At 46.0% G+C, this 21465-nt stretch overlaps 1 protein-coding gene across 3 annotated transcripts in view; it reads left to right on the top strand.

Annotated features, from left to right (window-relative positions):
* Positions 1-21465, top strand: part of KANSL1 (KAT8 regulatory NSL complex subunit 1) — a 73000-nt gene that overhangs the window by 7511 nt on the left and 44024 nt on the right. For all 3 annotated transcript variants that reach the window (XM_026054471.1, XM_026054472.1, XM_026054470.1), the window contains exon 2: positions 8103-9489. In XM_026054471.1, coding sequence (XP_025910256.1) covers positions 8186-9489 — 1304 coding nt within the window. In that variant the 5' untranslated portion in view covers positions 8103-8185. The remainder of the gene's footprint in view (positions 1-8102; positions 9490-21465) is intronic.

Below are 21465 nucleotides of genomic sequence, written 5' to 3' on the forward strand. Positions count from 1 at the left end.
AAAGTCAACCGAGGGGGGGGGGAAAATTGCATAACCTCCAATCTTGCAAAACGCGCGCGCGGCGCGGGGGGGTCGGCGGCTCCCGGCTGTCACCGGCCGGGCCCGCGGGGCTTTCCCCGTGCCCGAGCGGCCTCGCTGCCCCCGTCGGCTCAGCCCTCCCTTCGCCGATTTACTTCCTGGCCGCTTTTTCTTTTTTTTTTTTCTTATTTTTTTGACATTTCTGTCACTGCGGAATTGTTATATGTGTATATATTTTTCTCCGAACAAACTTGCTGAGCGCGGCTCCCCAAGAATGCTCGGAAGGATCAGCAGGCGTGTGTGGGTCCCTCATGGTCTGGCATCTCCCAAGGCTGCTTGCAGGGAAATTTTGGCTCCTTTTGCTTATGAACAGGGGGTCTGGTCAAAGAGGATGGGGAAAAAAAGACGAGCGGACAAATTGAACAAGAACTCAGTGTTTTTTTTTCTCTCTCTAGAAAAACAGATTGTTCTGCCGCACTGCAATGTAATCTCTGTGCTAATTAAATTTGTGTACAGGTGGATGAAGACGCGGGCGGTTTAGACCACGGGCTGTTACATAAAACGCGCTCCGGTGCCCGACGCAGCTCTGGGTGCAGCCGGCTGGGGACGGCGGGAGCTGCCGCTTTAATTTGTTTTYGCCCTGCCCATTGCGCCGGGCCCTGCTTGGGCCCTTCCCGCGCGTCATGCGCAGCGCGCGGTGCCATCCGCGCGGCTAAAAATACGGGGAGGAAAAAAAGCCCCCGCGAGCGCCTGGGCCCTGCTCCGTCCCGGTGCCACGGCGCGGGGAGGTGTTACGAGCGCGTGCGTGTGACTAAGCCACCGCTGTAGTTATGAATTCGGTTGCAGCGCTGCGTATGCGCGTTCTCTCTTTAAACCACATTCGTCCTTTTTATAGTCTTTGTTTTCGTGGAGGAACCTCAGAGCAGCCTCTCCTCTTGCTTTAGTGCCTCCTTCCTCTTGTGTTTCGTGCCCGTGTGCAATAGCCAGACTGCTTAGTTGATTGTTTTTTTWWWWWWAAAAAAACTCTTTTGAAATCACTATTTTTAAATTGAAAAGTCAACATTTCTTTGAAATTGGCCAGAAGCAAATTGAAGACGGGTTGATACAAGGACCCTAAAACCCAGGGAAGCCTCAGAGCTGCAGATTGCTTGAGGATCCCGGGAAGCTGCTCATTCCTCCCCAGGCATCCGCCGTTGGCTGCTGCGATCCAGGCACTGTTTTGGCGTGGGAGGGAGGGCCTGTTTTCTTTGCAACCCTCCTGCCAAGGTAGCACAGCTGCGTGGGGCTTAACGCCGTGATACGCTGCAAGTGCAGTTAATTGTGGAACTCTGCTGTGATACTGTTATAGCTGATGTGTAATGATTTAGCAACGAGGGCGACTTGTGTTCCCGCTTCCCAAATGATAAAGCAGCAGATGACCAGACAGATGTGCCCATGGGTTCCTTTTTTTTTGGCCTTTCTTTCTCTCCCCTCCTCAGTCTTCAAGTTTCATCTGTGTGCAGAGATCCTATGGTAACTGGGGAGTGGGTGAARTTCTGACATCGTGAGAGCCAGTGCTGAAAACTGAGTGATTCTTTGACCAAAGTCACTTCCTTTCGCCCTGTTTATAACTGTGTTTTTGWGAAGGCCGTTATCTCGGGAGGGCTTTGAACAAAGCCTGTCTSGAGAGTTCCAGCACTCCACCCTTTTTCTGCTTAGTGTCCTATGTGTCCTTAGGAACCTCAGAAGATCCTTCCAGGAAGGACAAGAGTTAATAAATAGTGAACTGCAGATAAGGCCTGCAGACTTATTAGATCCTAACAGTAGAGAAGTGGTGTGAAGGTTTGGGGYAGGGGGTGTGGGGGGAAGCCCGTATTTTGATTTGTACTCTCAACTGAGCAAAAAACTTCCCATCATTTTTCTATGATGAGAGGGTCTTAATATTTTCTGCAACTAATTTTTGAATACAAGTTCAGTTGCGATCTGTTCCCCACYCCATTCAAAAGCACCTAATTTTGTGTGTATTGAGATATATATTTTAAACCAGAATCTGCATGAAACAGATGGGACAACTTTATATAGCGGGAATTTAATTCAGTGAAATGTCTCAGTTGGATCGCACACTGATTAGAACTAATAATGTGCAACTTTTCCACGTATCCCTGCGTGTTCAAAGTGTTTATAATTTGTAATAACAGGAGCCTCATAGCATTCGGACAGTCAGAATGGCAGGTGATCTGAGAAGCGCCGTTTCCGTTGCTGCATTTTATAAATACCACAGCCCTGCTCATAACTTCCAGGAATACAATGTCTATCTGGAATGAAAAGCAAAAATCCCTTTGGATTGCTGCTTGATTTGCGAATCCCTTCCAGCTTTGTAAATAGCRGTTTAGCTGGGTCTTCCAGGATGCAGTTTTGTGTAACAAATCGTTTATATTAGAATAAAGGCTTTCTGTTTCCTCTCAGTTGGGCAAGGACTTGTCATACTCCAATCAGCAAAAGTCCTGGTGATGCAGCACTTCAATAAACATAATTCCATTATACCATGTTTATGTCCTTTTCTGTCTGAGTTCAGGGTAACATTTTTAGAGGAGGGTGATGTTATTGTGCAGGTTGCAAAGAAAGTTAGAAAATAAACGTGTATGCTTTTGGGCTGGCGTTTTTTCTTTTTTTTTCTTTCTTTTTTTTTTATTTCCCCTTCTTGCGAGCCACTGCTAATCAGATGATGGCCAGGCTATGACTCTGCTTAGAGAATGAGACAAATGGGTGAAACGGGATATGCTCATTGACATGAAGACTTAATTCTGGAGAGCAGATTTGTGACAGCGCGGCCTCTGCGTTACTGGTGAAACTGGGCTGTTTATTGTACAAACAAGGAAAAAAGAGAGCAAAATCATCGCATCTGAGGAGAGGAAATGGGAGTAGCTGTCAGCCTGAACAGACCACATCTTTGTCTGCTCCTTAGTCAGATTTGCTGCTGCAAACTTTTTTTCTTTTTTTTTTTTTTAAAAGAGTGACAAGGGAAGTATTAAGAAACTAAGCTATTAAAACAGAAAAACAGAAAAGTTTAATTGAAATATCTGCTTCTCTACTGAGGACTTTTGCAGGCCTCAGACACGTTAGAAGACGGACCTCAAAGCCTTGCAGCTCTCTCCAGCCTTGCCAATCCTCTCTGAAATCTTTCTAGCTTTCTGTCAAGGTCCTGTAGTGACACAGGGTATGATGACAAAGGCAGTGATTGAGCTGCCTGGCACTAAATGAGAAATGGCAAGTTGAGACAGCGTTSTAGCACAGGCCTAGAAGAGAGAGCCTATGCTGTGATCTCAGACCCCATCCTCTAAACTGAGCACCTCTGCTCCCTGGCCCGTGTCCTCTTTGTTTTTAGTTGCTGCCCTGAGAGCCTCTGTGGATTGTTGTTTTTCCTGTGAGATCTGGAGAAGCAGGAAAAAGAGAGGAAGAAGGGGGTGGGGGGAGCTGAGATCTGCAATAAGCTGAACATGTGTGTCCTGGAGGTCTGTGTTATAAACTCAAAATAAGGTATTTAAACCCATTAGGATACTGGCCCACTGGGCAGGCATGTGATGGTGAGGAGGGACCCTGGGTTCTGCAGGACCCTGGATCCTCTGTGCTCTGTTACTTCCTTTTGATGACTTGRATGGTTAACACAAGGCACTGTAAAAGACTTTATAGTGATAGTTTTCGTGCAGTGTTTTGAAATATGAAGTATTAAGGTACTGCCATTTACTTGGGGTTGAAAGTTTTGGCAGTAATTTTTGAGCATAGGCTTATATGGTAGTAGCCAGTGAATGAAAATGCACCTTTAAAATTAAGGGGCTACTCTGTTTTTTAATTAGTTGTTTCAGTCCTGGGTTCAGATTTTCATATTTCCTGGGCAACTTGCCCAGGTTATGCAAAAGGAAAACAAAAAAAATTTCTTTGATACTGGATGGGAGGGAGATGCGGATTTCACAATTAAAGCTTGTTTTTGTCTTTGTTAGTACTTTGTCAGGCCGCTTCTTTCTGCAAATGTCCCATTGTTGTCCCTTAAAGCACATTTCTTTCTATTTCACTGCAAACTGTAATGTTGTTGCTCTGAGAGCAACTTAAAAGCAGGGTTATTTTTCCTTCCAGCCASTTAATTTATCAAGTGAAGGCATCCTTGCTTGTAATTATCAGACTTTTCAGACTTTGGATTTAGGAAAYGACAATCTTGCTTTTCAATTTTTTATTCTTTGACATCATATTGATAAAGCTTCTGTATCTCAAATTGGGCATTTGATTAGTTTTATTTATATCCAGTAGAAATTTGCAGGCGTAACAGAAAATTATTCTTGAAGATAATGGAAACACGGAGGTTTGAGTTGAGGTGTAATGTAGGCCCTTACGGTCTCTGTTTCATGAACTGATTGAAAGACCCTGCTGTTTTTGTGGACCTGCAAATGGAAACAGGCAGCTTTTATCCTAATCAGGAGCGCTCCTGATTGGAAACAAAGGCTACGACCGTGGAGTGCCATAATGTCTTCATTAATGGCTCCAGAGTGGGAATACCACCTCCTGGGAGGCTTTTAATGTTAAAATTTTTTATTTTTGCAGAGAGATTAGGTGCGAGGATTTTGTGTTAATCTATGCAGGAGATGTTTGCCTATATATTTGAAAAATCTGCAATTCTTATGTATGTTCTTAACATTTTTAAATATAATCTTAAAAAAATGTGGGTTTCTCAAATGTAGGTCACTATAAGCGCGCTCTCTGCCAAACTGCACGTGGTAGCTGGCTTATTGGTGACAAAAAGACTTGTCACATTTCTTAATTTAAGCTTTGAGAGTTGCTTCTCATGTGCATCTCTCTCTGAATTGATAAACAGCTGTCTTAAAACTGCAAAAGATTGAAAGGTGATACCCAAAGCAGGCAGAGAGAGGCTATTATGTCTGCTAAGTGTGATTTCTGATAGTTGTGCCTTTTTGGATAAGGRATGGATTTCTGTGGCTCAGGGTTTTAACTCGTGTGTCAAGTATCTGCATTTTGAGTTGACCACAGGTTTAGAAGCTTAGCTGATGCATGTCAGTTGTGAAATAAAGCATAAAGGGATCTTATTCTAGCAGTTTTATTTTATTTTTATTTTTAAATCCACTTGTTTCAAGATTTGACAGCATTGTGAGTTTGTTGGTGGAGGGGAGAGGATTTTGGAACTTGGTCCGACAATCACTTGCTTTGGGGTAGATTTTCCTTCTCTACTTTGCAGTCCACAGCACCTTCAAATGTGTGTCTCATCCCGAGGAGGAGACAGCTGCTCTCCAAAAGCCTCTGCGCTAGGTAGGACCTACGTGAGGTCGAGGCTTTCACCCAACTACGCAGCCACTCGTACGGGGAGGCCTCTGCAGAAAGTGTGGAGCGGCGGTTGCGCTTGGTCTGTGTGTTGAACTTGGGTCTCCAAGAGATCGCGTGTAAGCTCTTCTGAATCTTCCTTTCTAGTCCAAGCCCGCCTAGGCACATTCCCTCTTTTCCTAGGACTTGGACAAGTGCTTTGGAGGAGATTTGGGAAAGCAAGGAGGCCTCAGCTTGGCTCTTCTGAGTAATCCAAATGCGGTTTGGCCCCTGATGAAACTAAACAGCACGCAGAGGAATTTTTGGTTGTGAATGTCAAGGGTGTAAATTGTAATTCGGGGAATATAAATTTATACAAGGTGCGTGTAGGATTGAAAACAAGGCGAGTGCTGCTGGGAGGGATGGAAGGAGGGGTAACCCRGCCAGGCTGCAAAGGCCTTCGGAGCGTGAGGAGAGCGGCTCAGATGTGTTTTGGTGCYGAGAGCTGAGCTAGAGGAAGGGTCTGAGGACGCCTTGGGAAGAAAGCTGGAAGCACTTGAACAGTTTAGGTGGGCTGGACAAAAAAAGAGATTATTGAGACTTTCTGTGCCCTGGACTTGGAGCTCCCTGTTAATTAATGTGGGCTGCTCTAGTGCTCTAGTTTGAAAGTTTAAAAAAAAAAAAAAAAAAAAAAAAAAAACTGCATGTGGATTATTTTGGAGTATTATTTTTAAGCACTGTCTGCTGCATGTTGGCCTTGCAGAAAAAGTTTCTTGTGCAAGTTTCTGAGAAACGTGGAAAGGGGAACGTGCACCTGGCATCCCGCTGCAGCTGCCCAGTGTAGGGGGAACCAGGAAGGGCACAAAAGGCACATTTACAAGTGTTCCTTAATATTTTGCTAGATCTAGTTTAGAGCAGGAGAGGAAACCATGTTGTGTCCACCAGACAGACAATTTTTTAGGACTATTTTATGAAAAAAAGGGAAAGAAAAACACTCAAAAACTTTTGGAGGTCATCTTAAGTGTCTGGAACAAAGGCTTGCTCTTGAGGGAGGCTTGCCAGACTTKGAGAGTATTTTAAGCATTGTCCATCCCACTCTAAAAGTGAAGATTATGCAGTTAGCTGCCTGTCGGCAGGGTTGCATTAGTTTATACTAAACTTTTTCTTTTTAAACTGCCTTTGCTAAACTGGAGGAAAAATTAGGATGAAAGTCATTCTTCCCTTTTCTACTTCTGCTCTTGATAAGACTCAAGTTGATGACCCGCAACTTGACTTCTTAAAGTAAAAGCAGGTTTGTGCAGAGCCGACGGCTGATTCTGGAACCGTGGGAGCAGACGCGAGCAGCGGCCAAGGCCTTGGTAGGAGGCTGGGGAGGGGGAAGCCCTTTGTCCTGCTGCTCTTCCTCCTGCCTCTCCCAAGGGCGTCATTGCCGCAAGTGGAAAGTTCCCTGCGAGAGCCGTGATCTTCCCATTTTWATTACTGAAGGGTCGTATTCAGTCTTTATGACCCCAAGTGATGATTGAAAACCTCTTCYGAGGCGGTTGGTGTTGGAGTTTTTGGCACACGCTGCTTTTTCAGCAAGGATGAGTTGTAGTCGTATTWAAAAAAAATACGTAAGATCTCTTAGCAGGGGCATTATGAAGTCTGAAATAATTYCTAATGTCTTTGCTTTTCTTGCTTTATTTTCACAACCTTTTTTTCCCCCTCTTTTCCTCTCCATCAGTTCCTTTGAATACAACTTTTGTGGCTTTTCCTCCTTGTCTTCTTCCTCTTTGCTGCCTAACCATGAATTTGTCAAGAGGGAGCAAGGCCGTAGCTTGGGCTGGATGTGGACCTAATAATAGGACTGCTGGGCAACTACCACGCATGCTCCTAGAAATGAAACGGGGAAAAAGATCATTTCCACCTAGTATTGCAGGACTTCCCTCCATATCAGGGGGTGGATTTGGTTTCTCTAACTTGCCTCTTTTTTCTCTCTTTTTTTTTTTTTTTAAGATGCTCGGTGCTTGTAAATATAACTATATATATTTATATAAAACTATATATATAACTGTGGGTTACATTTTGCTCCTTCGGTGTCTTCAGACTGCAGATAATTCTCACTTTTTCTACAAAATGATSTATTAATTGAGTCATTGGGGTGTGTTAACGAACAGTTACCGCAAGCTTATGCAAATGAATGTGGAATTGGAGAGTTGATATATCAGGCAAGAGACCTAGGCAATTTCTTATTATTGAATTGCTTTTGAAATRGCTTAAGAAAGTAATAAATAACTTTTGCAGCAAAAATAACTGTTGCAGCAGACCTTTCAATGGGCTATGGGAATGCCTTAAAAGAAAAAGGTGTTAAAAATGGAGTTTTCTTCCTCTGAAGCTCTGTCCCAGCTCTTACCTCTAGTGTGTTGTTTCGTATGAACCCCAGTTGGCAGCAGTGAGATGTGTCATAGGGAAAGCTCGAGGCATTTGAAGGGACAGATGTGGATGTGATGGATGTGAGCAGGCACACACCTTTCAGGGGACCTAGAATGTGTTTGGGGAATGGCCTGAATGGTGACAATGACCGAAGCCAAAGCTGTGGGAAATCCTGCAGAGCAGCTATGTTTTCTTATTGTCCTGGTACCCAGTGGCTCTATCTGGGATGAGGCTGGTGGCTGCACTGAGGGTGCTCCTCTGAGCATGGAGCACACGTGGCCGTGGCAAAAGCAGCCTTGAGTCTCGCCGCTTTCGCCCCTCCTGCTGATTTTATTCCCTTATAAGCACAGGGTCTAACTGCATCTCTCTGCTTTCCCTCCCTTCTGCAGGCCGCCCTCCGGCGAGGCAGTGAGCGGCAGCAGCGCTGGCCTCGGCACCGGGAGAGGCTGCACGTCCCGTCCCTCTGTGCTGAATGGCTGCGATGGCGCCCGCTCTCACTGACGCAGCAGCCGAAGCTCATCACATCCGATTCAAGCTGGCTCCGCCGTCCTCCACCCTGTCGCCTGGCAGTGCCGAGAGCAACGGCAACGCCAACAACATCCTCCTGGCTGCCAACGGCACCAAAAGGAAAGCCATTGCTCCGGAGGATCCCAGTTTAGATTTCAGAAACAAYTCCACGAAGGAGGAGCTGGGCAAGCTGCAGCCGCTAGTGGCCTCTTATCTCTGCTCGGATGTAACATCTGTTCCTTCAAAAGAACCTCTGAAGCTGCAAGGAGTCTTCAACAAGCAGACAGTCCTGAAATCTCACTCTCTTTTATCTCAGTCCTTCTTGAAAACGAGTGATCTGTTGGGGAGGCAACCAGTGTTGGAATTTACTTTGGAGAATCTCAAACCAATGAGTGCTAATAGCCAGCCACCTGTCCCGCAAGCACCCGTAAATGGCTTGGCCAAGAAATTGGCCAAAAGTACTAATCCAGACCATGAAAACTCTAGTTCTCTGAATGGTGGGAAGTGTGCTCCCCCTTCTGCTGCCCTCCAGGGGGTCGACTGTCATGCAGGAGCCTCTGACCTGGGGGACTTGAAGACCGCGTTGACCAATTGCACTCTTCCACGCAGAAGCCTTGCCGCAGAGCACCCGACTCCGTTTAGCAATAATAGCACAGCAAACAAATCTACCCCAAATTCCATGGAGCAGCAGCGGGTGCTCGAGGGTGGCAGCGGGGAGGCGAGGTTGTCCGGTGTCAATAGTCGCTCTGACTTTGGGAGCAGTAAGTTGGAGGAGCAGAAACCTTCCCCCTTGGCCGGTCACCACAGTGCTCTTGACTCCGAGATGAGGACGAGGGCGCTGCTGCGACGGCAGGTGGATATTGAGAGCCGCGCTCGCAGGCTGCAGAAACGCTTGCAGGTGGTGCAGGCCAAGCAGGTGGAGAGACACATTCAGCAGCAGTTGGGGGGCTTCTTGGAGAAAACTCTGAGCAAGCTTCCGACCTTGGACCCCCTGAGGCATCGGAGCCAGCTGATGTTGACCAGGAAGGCGGAAGCAGCCTTGAGGAAAGCGGCAAGCGAGACAGCTGCTTCAGAAGGCCTAAGYAGCTTTCTGAAGAGTGACTCGGTGTCAGAAGAACTGGAGAGGTTCACGGCCAGTGGAATGGCCAACTTGAGATGCAGCGAGCAGGCGTTTGACTCCGATGTCACTGACAGCAGCTCGGGAGGAGAGTCTGACATTGAGGAAGAAGAACTGACCAAAGCAGACCCAGAGCAACCCCACGTACCACTGTGAGTAGCAGAAATGCTTTGCCTACTAATAGTAGAGGAGAGAGCAAGGGGAAAGGTGGAAAACAAGGTGGAAAAAATGGAAAAAATCTGGATTTTGCACAAATTTTTACTTTTTTTTGATGGGCTTGGATCCAAGAAGGAGTATTTATTAAAACTAATGCCATATGGTTTGTAGGACACTTCCTAGTTCAGGCAACACGTGTGATGTTTTAGCTAAAATCCTTTGTGTGTGCAGGAGTCGCTGGTGTTGCAGTGCAGCTGGTCCTGGAAACACTGCCTTGGTTGGAGCAGATACAAACCTAAAACATCCTGAATTGTTCTCTCCAGTGGCTTGTCAATATGTTGGACCTGTCTCCTGAAATGAAATATTTGTCTATTACGGGGGAATCTTTGTTGTAAACCAGTTGTATAAAAGAAGATCAGTCTGAATCTTTGCAGTTAGCAGCATAATCCTGATGGGGAGATTACTTTTTTCCTGAATTTCTCCAAAGGCAGAAAAAAAAAAGGGAAAGAGAGGGGGAAAAGACACGCGCGCGTGTCTTATATATTATATATTATATATATATAGTATATATATACTATATATATATATTGTATATATATTGTATATATATACAAATATATATATATAAATATATATATAGTGTATATATATAAAAATATATATTATAATATATATAAATATATATATATACAGTGTATATATATATAAATATATATATACACACACACACACATATGCATATATATATATATGTGTATACACACACTTACATACATGAAAGGATTTGGTCCAGGTGCTGATGGAAGGCTGTCACCTTCTGGAACGTCTGGTGGGAAATTATTGCTGGGAGTTTTCCTCTTGTACATGAGTTGGGTTAAATGACAACAATAACCTCATAATTAAGATGTTAACTGGATGCTATTTGCATAAATATTAGCTGCCAATTGGTGTGTGGAGGAGGAAGATCATCAAGGGAAAAGGTCTTGAGACAGGTCAAGTAACAAAGGAATTCTTTTCGCCCTCAAAGAGTAGTGTTTTCCCTAAGAATGCTTACCACGGTATTTTGAACAAATCTCTTAGAAGGCCATATTCCATGTGCAGTCTGTGTAAAATCTTGCTTGTATCAGTAGGTGATGTATTCCATGCTGCTGGGCCTGTTGAACTTGAGCCTCAGCAYGTAAAGTGCAGCTATTGTCAACAAAATGCAGCGACAGAGGTGACTGTTTTGGGCCCCCTGACTTTTATTTGTGATTAAGATTTGAAATATGTTAAGTCTTTGTGTAACKACTAGTATGTCTGGCCTGTCCTGGGTGTTCAGATCTCTGTGGAAGAATAACTCAGCGTATTTTCATACCTAGTGTCCAAAGTAATGTTAGTGACCGGTCAAGTACCGGGTGACACATCTTGCTAAATCAGTGGTCTGGGAACCCTTGGGAGTTCTCTTGTCCTCCACAACTTCAATTTCCTCCCCAAACAATCTCACATAGACAAGTGTTGATAATATATGCTTTATAGCTTTTGAATAGTACGTATTTGTACCTTGTTAGTAGAAGAGGCATATGCTGTATCTATCTAAAGTGACATCAAACTTCTTGTGTTGCAGATTTCATAGTTCTACTTCACGTGTTTTCGGGCGAAATAAAAGTTGTTTTCTGCTCATCTTAATCCCTAGAGAAAGCGCGTTATTTGGAGACACGATGTGTGAAATTCTTTGCTGACTTTTTTGCCCTTTATTTTGTGTTGGTTGTGCCTTCAAATTCCCCAACCTCATGAGAACTCTTAAAAAAAAAAAAAAAAAAAAAAAAACCCAAAAAACGATTTTAAAGCTAATAAAAAGGAAGAATGATTCTTGTGTTGTGTGGAGGTTCAGGAGCTGCTGTGCATGCATGCTGACATCCAGGCCCACCAAGCCTCGCTTGAAGCTTGTCCCTGTGGGTGTTTAGTAATTAGTGTGTCCAGCATTGACCGTCCTGCTGCCACTTCTTTGGCACCAGGTCTTCCGGAGCTCTGGCCCTGCTGCGGTCAAGGTAGATTCGAGACAACTTTGTGCCTGTCATTGCAACTCTCTAAACCAACCTTAAGAAATAAGAGCTACATCTGAATACATCTAAATATCATTCTGTGCAGAATAGTGGGAAGACACAGGAGGAGGAAGAGCCAACTTTTCCACTGGAAAGCTGCCTTGGGCCAGGTTACAGATCCCCTGTCTCACATTTGTGTGAGCATAGAAAAGTGGAGGCTTTTTTCAGGGCTGAATATGGCCAGGTTTGGCAGCTTGCTAAATTCGCATATTGGAGGGAGAGTTTTTACTCTGATTATTCAGTCTTATTACTCAAAGAATGAATATCTCAGCGAGTGTGTAGTAGTCAGCAAGACCCTTGTGAAAAACTTCAAAAATGAGTATTTTAAAACATTATCTGTTTCACCTGTGTAAGCTGAGGAAGTCATGTGGCTGCACCTTTTTGGTGTCTGTAAATAGGAGAGGCTCAAAAAATACTTGTTGCAGTCAAGGGTCTGYCTGGGGCTCAGCTGAAGACCCTGGTAGGCCGTTTGGTTTATGAGAAGGTCCCTTTTCCCAGACTAGAGTGAGTGATGCTCTGAATAGTGGGTCTTGTTGCTTGCTTGCGATAAATGTCTGTGGGCTTCAAGTGGAAGCAGGAAAAGGAACCAAAATGTTTACATCATGCTCAGATGAGAGTTGACCTTTGAGTTTTTCAGGCATAGTGGCATTTCAGAATCTGTGTTTGGTTACAGACAAACTTGCCAGCATTTTACTGTTCAGCTGGCCTGGTCTTTGCCAAAGAGCATGGTCTCCTTGAGGAACCTCAACTTTCCAGGAGCAGGAGAAGCTGGAACATGGTAGGACCTTCTAAAGGCCTTACAGATGCACTGCCCAAGCAGGTGCTGTCCTCGGCGTGGAGAACCAGTCCCTTGTGTAATGCATAAACAGAGCAGGGAGGCGTTGGCTGCACCTCCTTTGTTAAGCTCTGCCAGGTGTGGGCTTGGTTTAACAAGAGACTCCTGCTTCCCATGTAACTAATGAGGAAAGAAAGCCTGCAGACAGAAGTGGTTCATGCTGCAGCCTTGGATGGGTTTGGATTAAGGCCTGCCAAAATATATTGCACTGCTGTTTATGAAAGAGCGTGTGGAGCAGGACATGTGAATTCCTCTTGGTCGAGAGGGTGGGCAGCTGGGGCTCTGCCGTGCATGGTCACAGTGACACTGTAGTGTCCCTTAAGCAAATAACAATTATCTCAGGATAGCTCTCACTCCATATTAGCACTTACAGGTAACCTATAGCACTTATAAGTAGCACTTAGGATAGCCTATGTTAGCTCTGCAGTAGTTCCTTTTTGCAATCTGCTTATGGCTCTTTGGTTGTCTTACATTTAATCATAGACTAGTTTTGCCTGAATTTGACAGTTATTTTGGAGTAATTAGTTAAGCACATAGAGCAGTGATGTAGTTATCGCCTGGTAAGCGATACGTGATGGCTTCTCTTGCAGAACTGACTTCAGTCTGTGCATCATGTGGGAGTTTGTGAAAAGCTAGTGTGGGGGGGGGAAAGGCTTAAGAAAGAACTTTGTCAGATGTCTTACCTGGAAAGTTGCTGCTTTAATGGTGGTGGCATCGAGCTACTGAGAGCAAACTGTAGTTTCTGGTGGCTTGACTTGTTCTGCCGTCTTWTACAAGGGTTGGGTGGCACTGTGAACTGTTCAGTCGCAGTCCTTATGATGCCCACGACCGTGGTGCCGAAGTGTAATTTATAATTATCCCTATTTCCTGGTGGGAAACCTGAGCACCTCCTGCCTTTCTGCATCCTGCAGTGCTGCAGGGAATCGTGCTGCAGCCGCCTGGCTTCGCTGCTCCTCACGCTGCGTCCCGGCGCGCCGCGTGGCTCGCGGGTGCCTTGGGCTCGCGATGCTGCAGTGATGGTGGTTTTGGCAGCACGGCTTTAATTCAGATGTGGAAGAACTTTTATGCTGCTGAAGTCAGTGGTTGGTTGAGGAGCGGTTGCAGTTCGAACATCAGCTGATGGAACAGCTTTGGCTTTAGAAGTCAACTTTTTGCCCCTTGATTATCAAGCAAGGGTGTTACAAGGAAGTGTGAAGCAAGGGCATTATAAGGAAGTGTGCATCTCTAGAGCTATTAAAGAGGATTTCCTATGGCTGTGATTCAATGAAGCTGCTCTTGGGACCAAGAAAGCTTTTTCTACTGCTCAAAAGTATGATTTGCTAATTCCACTTTACACAGAGCAATTGTACATCTGGCTCCACCCCTTAGGACTTTCATGCTCGTAAATAGTGCTGATTTTCATCCCAATGCGAGTTTGATGCRTTGGTTTAAATATGTTTTTCTGTGTTGCAGTTGCATGTGGCYGAGGAGGGGTCGCTTGAGAAGGGAACCAACATTTGGTGTTTGCCTGCGTGTTGAGGAGATACTGAAGTGCAGGAAAACATCCGAGTTCCATGGGGGGCTCTGGAGACAGACAGAGCATCTTTCTGAGATGCCTTTGAACGCTGCAGGTTGCACTGCTGCATCTTTTCCTTCCGAAGTTCCCCCCGGGCCTCTGCCACCAGTTCTGCAGGATTTCCTTGGGCAGATTTCCCAGGAAACGGGCATTCTTTTGCGTCGCTGCCAAGGCTGGGCCCTCGGGCTGCATTTCGGGTTACTCTGCTGCGAGTTCAGGATCTTTCCCAGCAGCCGCTTAGAGCAGCGGGATTTTCCTGGCCTTGTCCACGAGAGGTGACGTGCAGGCCTGGGAGTCATGACGGGTCTGGCTTTAGCAGTAAATCCTGCTTTGTCGGTGTAGTCCTTACCCACAGCGGCAGACAGGAAGAAAGGGCTCTACGGGGGCGTCTTAGGGCTTGTGTGTGATGCTTTGGGTAGCTTTCCATAAATATTTACTCTGCTTTTCAGCAGAAAAAGTATCCTAGTGACCAAAGTGGCAGAAAAATGCTCTTGAAGTTAGTGGCTGTGAACCGTCGGCCTTTCAGCAGTGTCCYGCTGACTTGTCACGTTTTAGCCAAGGAAAGGGCTGCGTTTCAACCCGTCGTCCAGTGCTGAAGCCAAGACCCCCACATCCGGGCCGGGAAAGCAGCTTTTGCTCTGCATTACTCCAGCCTCCATAAGGCTGCAGGTCAGAGACACGTTTTTATCCCTGCTCGTTCTGATACTGCAGGGAAACCTAACCRTGCCGGATGCAAAAAGCAGTGTGATGGCAGGTGGGGTTTCCTTAGGGAGTCTGCAAAGATGCTTTGCACAGATCTGCTCTTCTTCCTGAACGATTTGGGGGTTTGGTATGCAGCAACGCATACCCTTTTTCTCCCCAAAGGAGCGTTTTCTGCTCCTTTGTTCTCTCCTGCAGCAGATAACGTCCTGCTTGCACTAGCTCGGCACCGCGCTAGGCTTCCAGCTGGGGGGAAGATGTTTTCCTTGCTCAACTGGCACTGCCCCAATAGATTTTTCCACCGAGCGTGTTTTGGGCACACCCTGGATCTATGGTGTGTTTTGCAAGCGTCTCGTTTCAAAGCCTCGGAGAGCTGCCCGGCTTTGCCGGGCCATCTGCAGCAAAAACCCAGAGTGGAMCTTCACAAACTTCCCTTAGGTTTTGCAGGGATCCTTTGGAATGGAAGGTAGGTCTTAAAAACACCCTGAGGCAAAGGCAAGTGTCTTGAGGAGTAATTGGGCTGGGAAGTGAAAACACTTGAGTTGCAGTGGGAGCTTCTGTGTTGCAGCTGAGACCCTTCCCCAGGATCCCATTAATGGGTGTCCTCCCTGCTCTCCACTGTGTTGGGAGCTGCTTCTCATACCTGGCAGCTGCAGTTCTGGGCATCTGAAAACCTGCTCATGGGGCTGGTCATTGACTCAGTAGTAGGTTGTTTTATTTATTTCTTTTCTTCCTCTGCCCTCCTCTGTGCTAAGGTTGGAAACATCTGCTCCAGCATCAGTTTGGGGATTTTGGATGATATTGGTAAGAAAAAACATTTAAAAGGTGAGGAGAAGACATGCTCTCGTGAGCTCGAGTGCCACGGTTAGGTTGGGTTGCTGCAGTTCATTTGCTGCATCTTGGTCACAGAGATGTTGAAGGTAGCCCTCCTCTTCCTCGACCTCCTGCCGACTGTGCTGGAAGGCGCTYGCAGTCGGAGCAGGCTCCTCCGGTCGCTCGTACCAAGCAGGGGGTGGTCATGGCCACGTGTTCATAGCTCCTGTGTCTGTTGTGGCCGTCAGGTTAGCCAAGGGGAGCAGCGTGGCAGGTGGCCGTGTTCTCGCCAGTGCTCACGGGCAGCCACGATGTCTCAATTGCAATACGAGATGTTCCCTCTGATAATGATGGCTGGCACATCTTGTCATTCTCGTGCCTCCAAAGCACATTAATTAATGTGGGTTTATGAATGGCTGGATATAAACATGCTCTTCTCTGAACCGTTTAGTACTCCAAAATATTTAGCTCCCTTTTAAGAGTACCAGTTCCCTTTATAAAGCCTGCTAAATGCAACGTACCCTTAATGTCTGAAATACACAATTACTGTGTTGTCCTTTGCTTCCTTACACGGCAGCGCTGTTGTTCCTGTCGGATGGAGGGGGAGCAGGGAGTCATCGTGGCTGCGGATGTCCCCGCACTTCGATGGCTCCGTGTGTCGCTGCTCAGTGCTGATTTTGACGGAGGGGGTTTGAGTGCTGCTTTATTTTGCAAAAAGCCCTTCCTGGAGGCAGAGGTTGCCGTGTAAAGCAGATCTTCAGTTGTCTTATTTAACAAAATATTAGATGATTTTTAAAAAGCCATGCAGTGACACCAGCAAAATCCCCACACTRTAACGATGGCTTTTTTTTTTAAAGTAGGCTCAAGACATTCAGTCATCAAATTACTAAAAGAGCAGGCAAAAAGGAGGATCAAGGTACTCTTTATGCAGCAGAGCTTTGGGCTTGTGTTTGTGACATTTGAGCAGTTTCCATAGTAACATCTAACGATGGTGTAAGAAACAAGTTGCTGTGATTTTATTTGTAAAAGGGAGGACTTTAAAACATTAATGGGAGGCTACGTGAACTGRAAAAGTCTAATGAGGTTTTGTGTGAGGAGTGGAAAACCTGGGGCTGGCAGAGGACACTGATTTAATGGGTTGTCCTGAGCAAGCAGCTTTTCATACATGGAACTGTCCTTGGCTGACGAGCAGAAGATGAGAGGGAGAGCCCTGGTCACCTAGGGAGCATTAACCTCTTAATACTGGAGAGCAAAGGCAGCGATTCTGAAGAGTTCCGCTACTCTCCGCCTTAATCTTGGCTGCTGCCTTGGGACTGATGCTGCCTTTTTCATTTTGTCTGTGCTTTCCAGCTCTGGGCAGAAGCAATTTGATCACAGAAGTACTTTTCACCCCAGCCTGTCACCCGTTGGAAGCGATTTCCTCATTTTAGGATATTCAGTTCAATGTTTGGAGACACGATTGCAGCTGGGCCCGGTGGAATCTTTGCAGGCTTGGTTGGGCTGAAAATGGGATGACTCCGTTTAGAAATCTGTGCAAGAGAACAGCTCATGTGGCTTCACAGGCAGCCTGYGCACAGCGAGGTCCCTGACAGCTTCCCCTTGCCAACTGTTTGCAGTTGCCCTGTTGCTCTGTTTGCTCTGCTCCAGAACTGGGATGCAACAGGGATAACCCACAATAAACTGTGTCTTAGAGAAGTAGTTTAGAGAGTCTGTGTGCTGTAAGTGGCCGCAAGCCACTTAAAAAAGCTGGATTCATCACCCATCGTCCAGCCCATGTTTGCCCCCCTGGGCAAGTGGAGCAGCGCGGAGCAGTACCAGCCAGCCRGGATTCCGTGTCTTTGGAGCTCAGCCACCTGCAGGGTGCACGGGGAGGAGGTYTCTGCTCTCTTCAGCATGCTTATTTTTACTCATTTCCTTGTGTCTTATCTGTGGCTATTTAATCTCTCTGGTATAAAGTTAGGTGTTAAATCCGAGGTCTTCGTTTTGCTGTTAGCTCGTGGTGGGGAATAGTGGGTGCTCCTGTGGACCCAAGCAGGGTGCTCGACTGGGAGAGACTCCTTATTAGCAGTAAGCAGAGCTTTATGCTTTGCATTTTTGCACTTTGCCATGTCCAGCGCTGGGCCCTTTGGGGCGGAGTTGGGCAATTGTTCGCACTGTCCTCACTCCTAGGGGTCCCAGCAGCCGAGGGGACAGCGGCTGCACGTTAAACAGCCACCCCCCTGGTTCCTGGTGGGGCAGCAGCAGAAATAAAAAGAGCAAGGGCTCAAWCTGCCTGTTTTTGTGTAAATCGTTAGAGCCTTTTTCCACGTGATTTGGGCTATTCCAGCTCTGACTATTTTGAAAATGGAGACAATTGCTCTTCTGTGGGTCTGCGTTTGGAATGCAGGACACTTATAGATGCGGAGCAGGAGCCCTTCCAATTTTGGGATCTTGACTTTTTCTGGCCCCGACTACAAGAAAATGGAATAATCCTCTTGGTTCTCTTGTGCCGGCACCGCCACTGCTGTTACGCAGGAATTCCTGAGAGCCAAAGGGAAGATACTGTTTAAACGGACATAGCAGCAAATAATTTGAGGAAGCTACAGCAACCTTAGGAAATCTTTCCGGCATTAACCCCTTTTCCTGTTTCAAAGGCAGATGCAGCTGCTGCAGATAAGTCTCAAATACGTGTTGTTACAAAACGCATCCTAGCAGGTCTGCGTGAATGTCACCTAGTGACTTCTCGGAGGTTCCCCCTTTATGCATCAGTCCAAGTCCTCCTGTTTCCAGTGAAATAACTCAACCCATTTGAGTCCTCGCCAGCCACTTAAAGAAAATTCTCCGCTACGATGATTCATATTGTGCCTGAGAGAGCTTTCCATATTGAGCCCTCTGGCTCACTCCCCCTATCCGTCCCCCTCTCGCTGCCTTGGGAAATGGGCAAGGAGCCCAAAACAAGTTAACTCTGGGCTATTTAAAGTTCCTTTTAATTAGCGAAACTTAGGGGGGAAAAAAAAAACCTTTTACCTGAGCACTTTGGTGCTGTCCTGTGCATTCAATGGCTGAAGTGTGTAACTTGTGTCCTTTTTWAAAAATATTATTGCTTTTATTTTTTGATTTGGAGGGTAAACAGCTTGTTTTATGGACTTCAGTAGTCCTCTAAATTCTTATTAATGGGCTGAAGTTGCATCTGTCTCTGGTTATGGGGGCCCCTTAGTTGTCTGCTCTTTGTGTAGATGCTTGACTTGTCCCATTGCTATTGTGCCTCCCGCCCCATCCGTGTTTATTTAGCATAAGGAGATCTAGCTATTTTCATAGTTAACAGCCAGCAGGTATAAGACATTAAGGAGCATTTGTTTTCAAAATAAAACCTCTTGCAGAAGGAAAGCTTTCGTAACCCATCCTGGTTGTCATGGCATGTTCCCCTCCCGTCCTCCCTCTTGGATTGCATTTTCCAGGGATGCTTTGGTTATGTTAAACCCCTGAAACCAAACGCTGCTTCAGGCTGGGTACAGGTAAGCCTGGAGCAGATTAGACACTCTGCAAATTGAGTTGCTTATTTTCACCTGTGTTTTTTTTGTTTTGTTTTTTTTGAACTTGAGCGAATGAATTTGTATGGCAGAGCAAGACACTCCTTGGTGATCAACTTAATTAAAAAAAAAAAAAAGAGAGAGAGAGACTTGTGCAAATCTCCAGGGGCTTTATAAATTCCCARGAGCTTTTAGTTGTGATGCTGATGGCAAGAAATCCCAGAAAAGTGGGAGCATCCGAGGGGAAACGTCGACCCCATCCCATGGCACTGCTAGAGCTCTGCCCTCGGCGGCTGGAGCCTCCTGCTCCTCCCGGCCCTGCTTTCCTTTGATTCCCTGGCAATTCTCAATCACTGCCGTCCAGTTCTTGTCTTCTTGTTAGCAGCCATCTGCAGCCTGAACGTGTAGCTATTTAAGATGTTTATTCCTTATATAATGGCAATGTCTCACTCCTCCTTTTGGAGCTTTCTAGGAGTTTTTCTCTGCTCCCTGAGGAGCTCTACTGTAGGTGTTTGACTAGCTGAGAAATTCAAACTTGTGAATAAAGTAATTATTCCTGTTCTGGATCTTGCTACAGAAATCTTCCTGGAAAAAAATACTTGTTTTCACTTAAATTAGATCTATGAAAAAATACCTAAGTGCAGGGCGAGAGGCTGAAAACAAAACATCCAGGAATGCAGACACATTTTCACTGAGCTCTTTCCCCCTTTCCTCCCACTAATTTCTTCCTTGCTCCCTATATGGAGCAGGGGGGCCCAACGGTTTGTTTGGGATTTGTTATCCCGGGGAAAGCGACAGGGGATCCCGCTTGGAGCGGCAGCGCCGGCAGCYGTGTGGGACTGTCCTTGCTGCTCTTGAGAATTGCTGACCTGGTACAAATGGGAGCATTAATTGAAGTAACGGAGCTCGTGTGGCTCATTTCATCTGTGGAGTGACTTGTTCTTGTCCAGAAATGCTTTGTGTTCTGCTTTACTGTTCAGCTGATGCTCAGCTACGTAAAACCCTTTGGAGAATTGGGGATATTAACTTGGTGCTCACTGGCTGGTACCACTTTGAAAAAGTCTTGATGTTTATTTCAGCAGAGTATATGATAAATTCAGTGGGGAAACTCCTTGGCACCAGGGGCTGGTTTTAATTTCCAGTTAAAACATCCCCTTGCTGCTTCCCTTTGTAGCATTGGCTGCGGCTGCTGCAGTTCTGCTCATCGCACAAGCATCAACCCTTGGATTAAACCTGCTGTTGGCCTGATAGCATCCCCTGCCCTTGGGATTTTCCTCTTGGGAGAGGGAAAGGACACCTCCAAACGAACTGTTTTCTACAAAAATCCTGACTAGAGTAAGCTCTTGAATTATTTTATTTTGAGAAACTGAGGAGGCTTTGGGGTAATGATGGAGGCTCTGCCTCTTACGATAGGTGTCTCTCTGCTGCCAATCAAACCATCTTCTAAAAATACCCCTCTTCTCGAAGAATCTCTTCTTGCAAATCTGAGCCTGATATGAAATAACACACTGTTGATTGCGAGGGAGCCCAGTTAAAGCAACAGGCCGATACTGAAGAATAAAAGCAGGTACACGCATGCATCACCCTTTTCTTCACTCCATCCCCAGCACTTTATTAAACTGCTGTGAATATTGCTGCGGAGCATTGTACGGGATGCAACCAGAAATTAATCAGAGCTTGAGCCACATCTGAAAGCTTCACGGTTGGAGTGGAAGGAGCTTCTCCTGAAGGGGCAAATGAGCTGATTTTACCATTCAACAGCTCCTTGTTGCGCCTTGGCGGACAGGAGGWCTTGTCTGGTCTTGTGGAGAACATGTCTTGGCTGAACCTGGCTGAAAGGGCTGGGGAACATTTAGCAAAGAGAACCAACTTTGTGCAAGAGCAGCTAATGGCATGTGCGACCCACACCAAGGGCAGGGGATGTTGATAAATGGTTTGGATTTGGCTCCTGGAAAGCCCAAGGATAAATGCCCATGTTTTTGCCATGAATTTAGCCTGAAATGGGTGAACTTATACCTCTTAGTGTTTTCTCAGCAGCTCTTGCTCCTGTGGCTTCTGCGTGCACCTTGTGCTCTGTTTTTGGTGATGTCCTGCAGCTCATATTGGGGAGCATCTCCTTTTTTTCTCCCCCTTCCCACTGTATCGGCCAAACCTGGCCTGGATGATACATTGGAAGGAATACGAATCTATTGAAATAGGCACCATTAGCTTCCTGAGACTGGGAAAACCTGCTGTGGTTATTAGTTTTGAGTGTTGATTTTAGTGTTTATGTATTTATGTATTTATGTATTTATGTATTTATTTATATTGCTTAGGGAAGCAGAAGGGCCTTTCCATTCCCCTTGCCCATCAGCATCACGATTTAGGGCCTTTCTTCCCAGGCACAGGATGAAGTAGCTCAGCAATGGAAAACCTGGCACATCTGCTTGAGACAAACCCCCAGTGTCCTTGACAAGGGAAAATCCTACAGTAATTCACCT

The sequence above is a fragment of the Nothoprocta perdicaria genome, unplaced genomic scaffold (assembly GCF_003342845.1).
Source record: "Nothoprocta perdicaria isolate Ctin4 unplaced genomic scaffold, notPer1 scaffold_121, whole genome shotgun sequence".
In the NCBI taxonomy this organism is placed as follows: domain Eukaryota; kingdom Metazoa; phylum Chordata; class Aves; order Tinamiformes; family Tinamidae; genus Nothoprocta; species Nothoprocta perdicaria.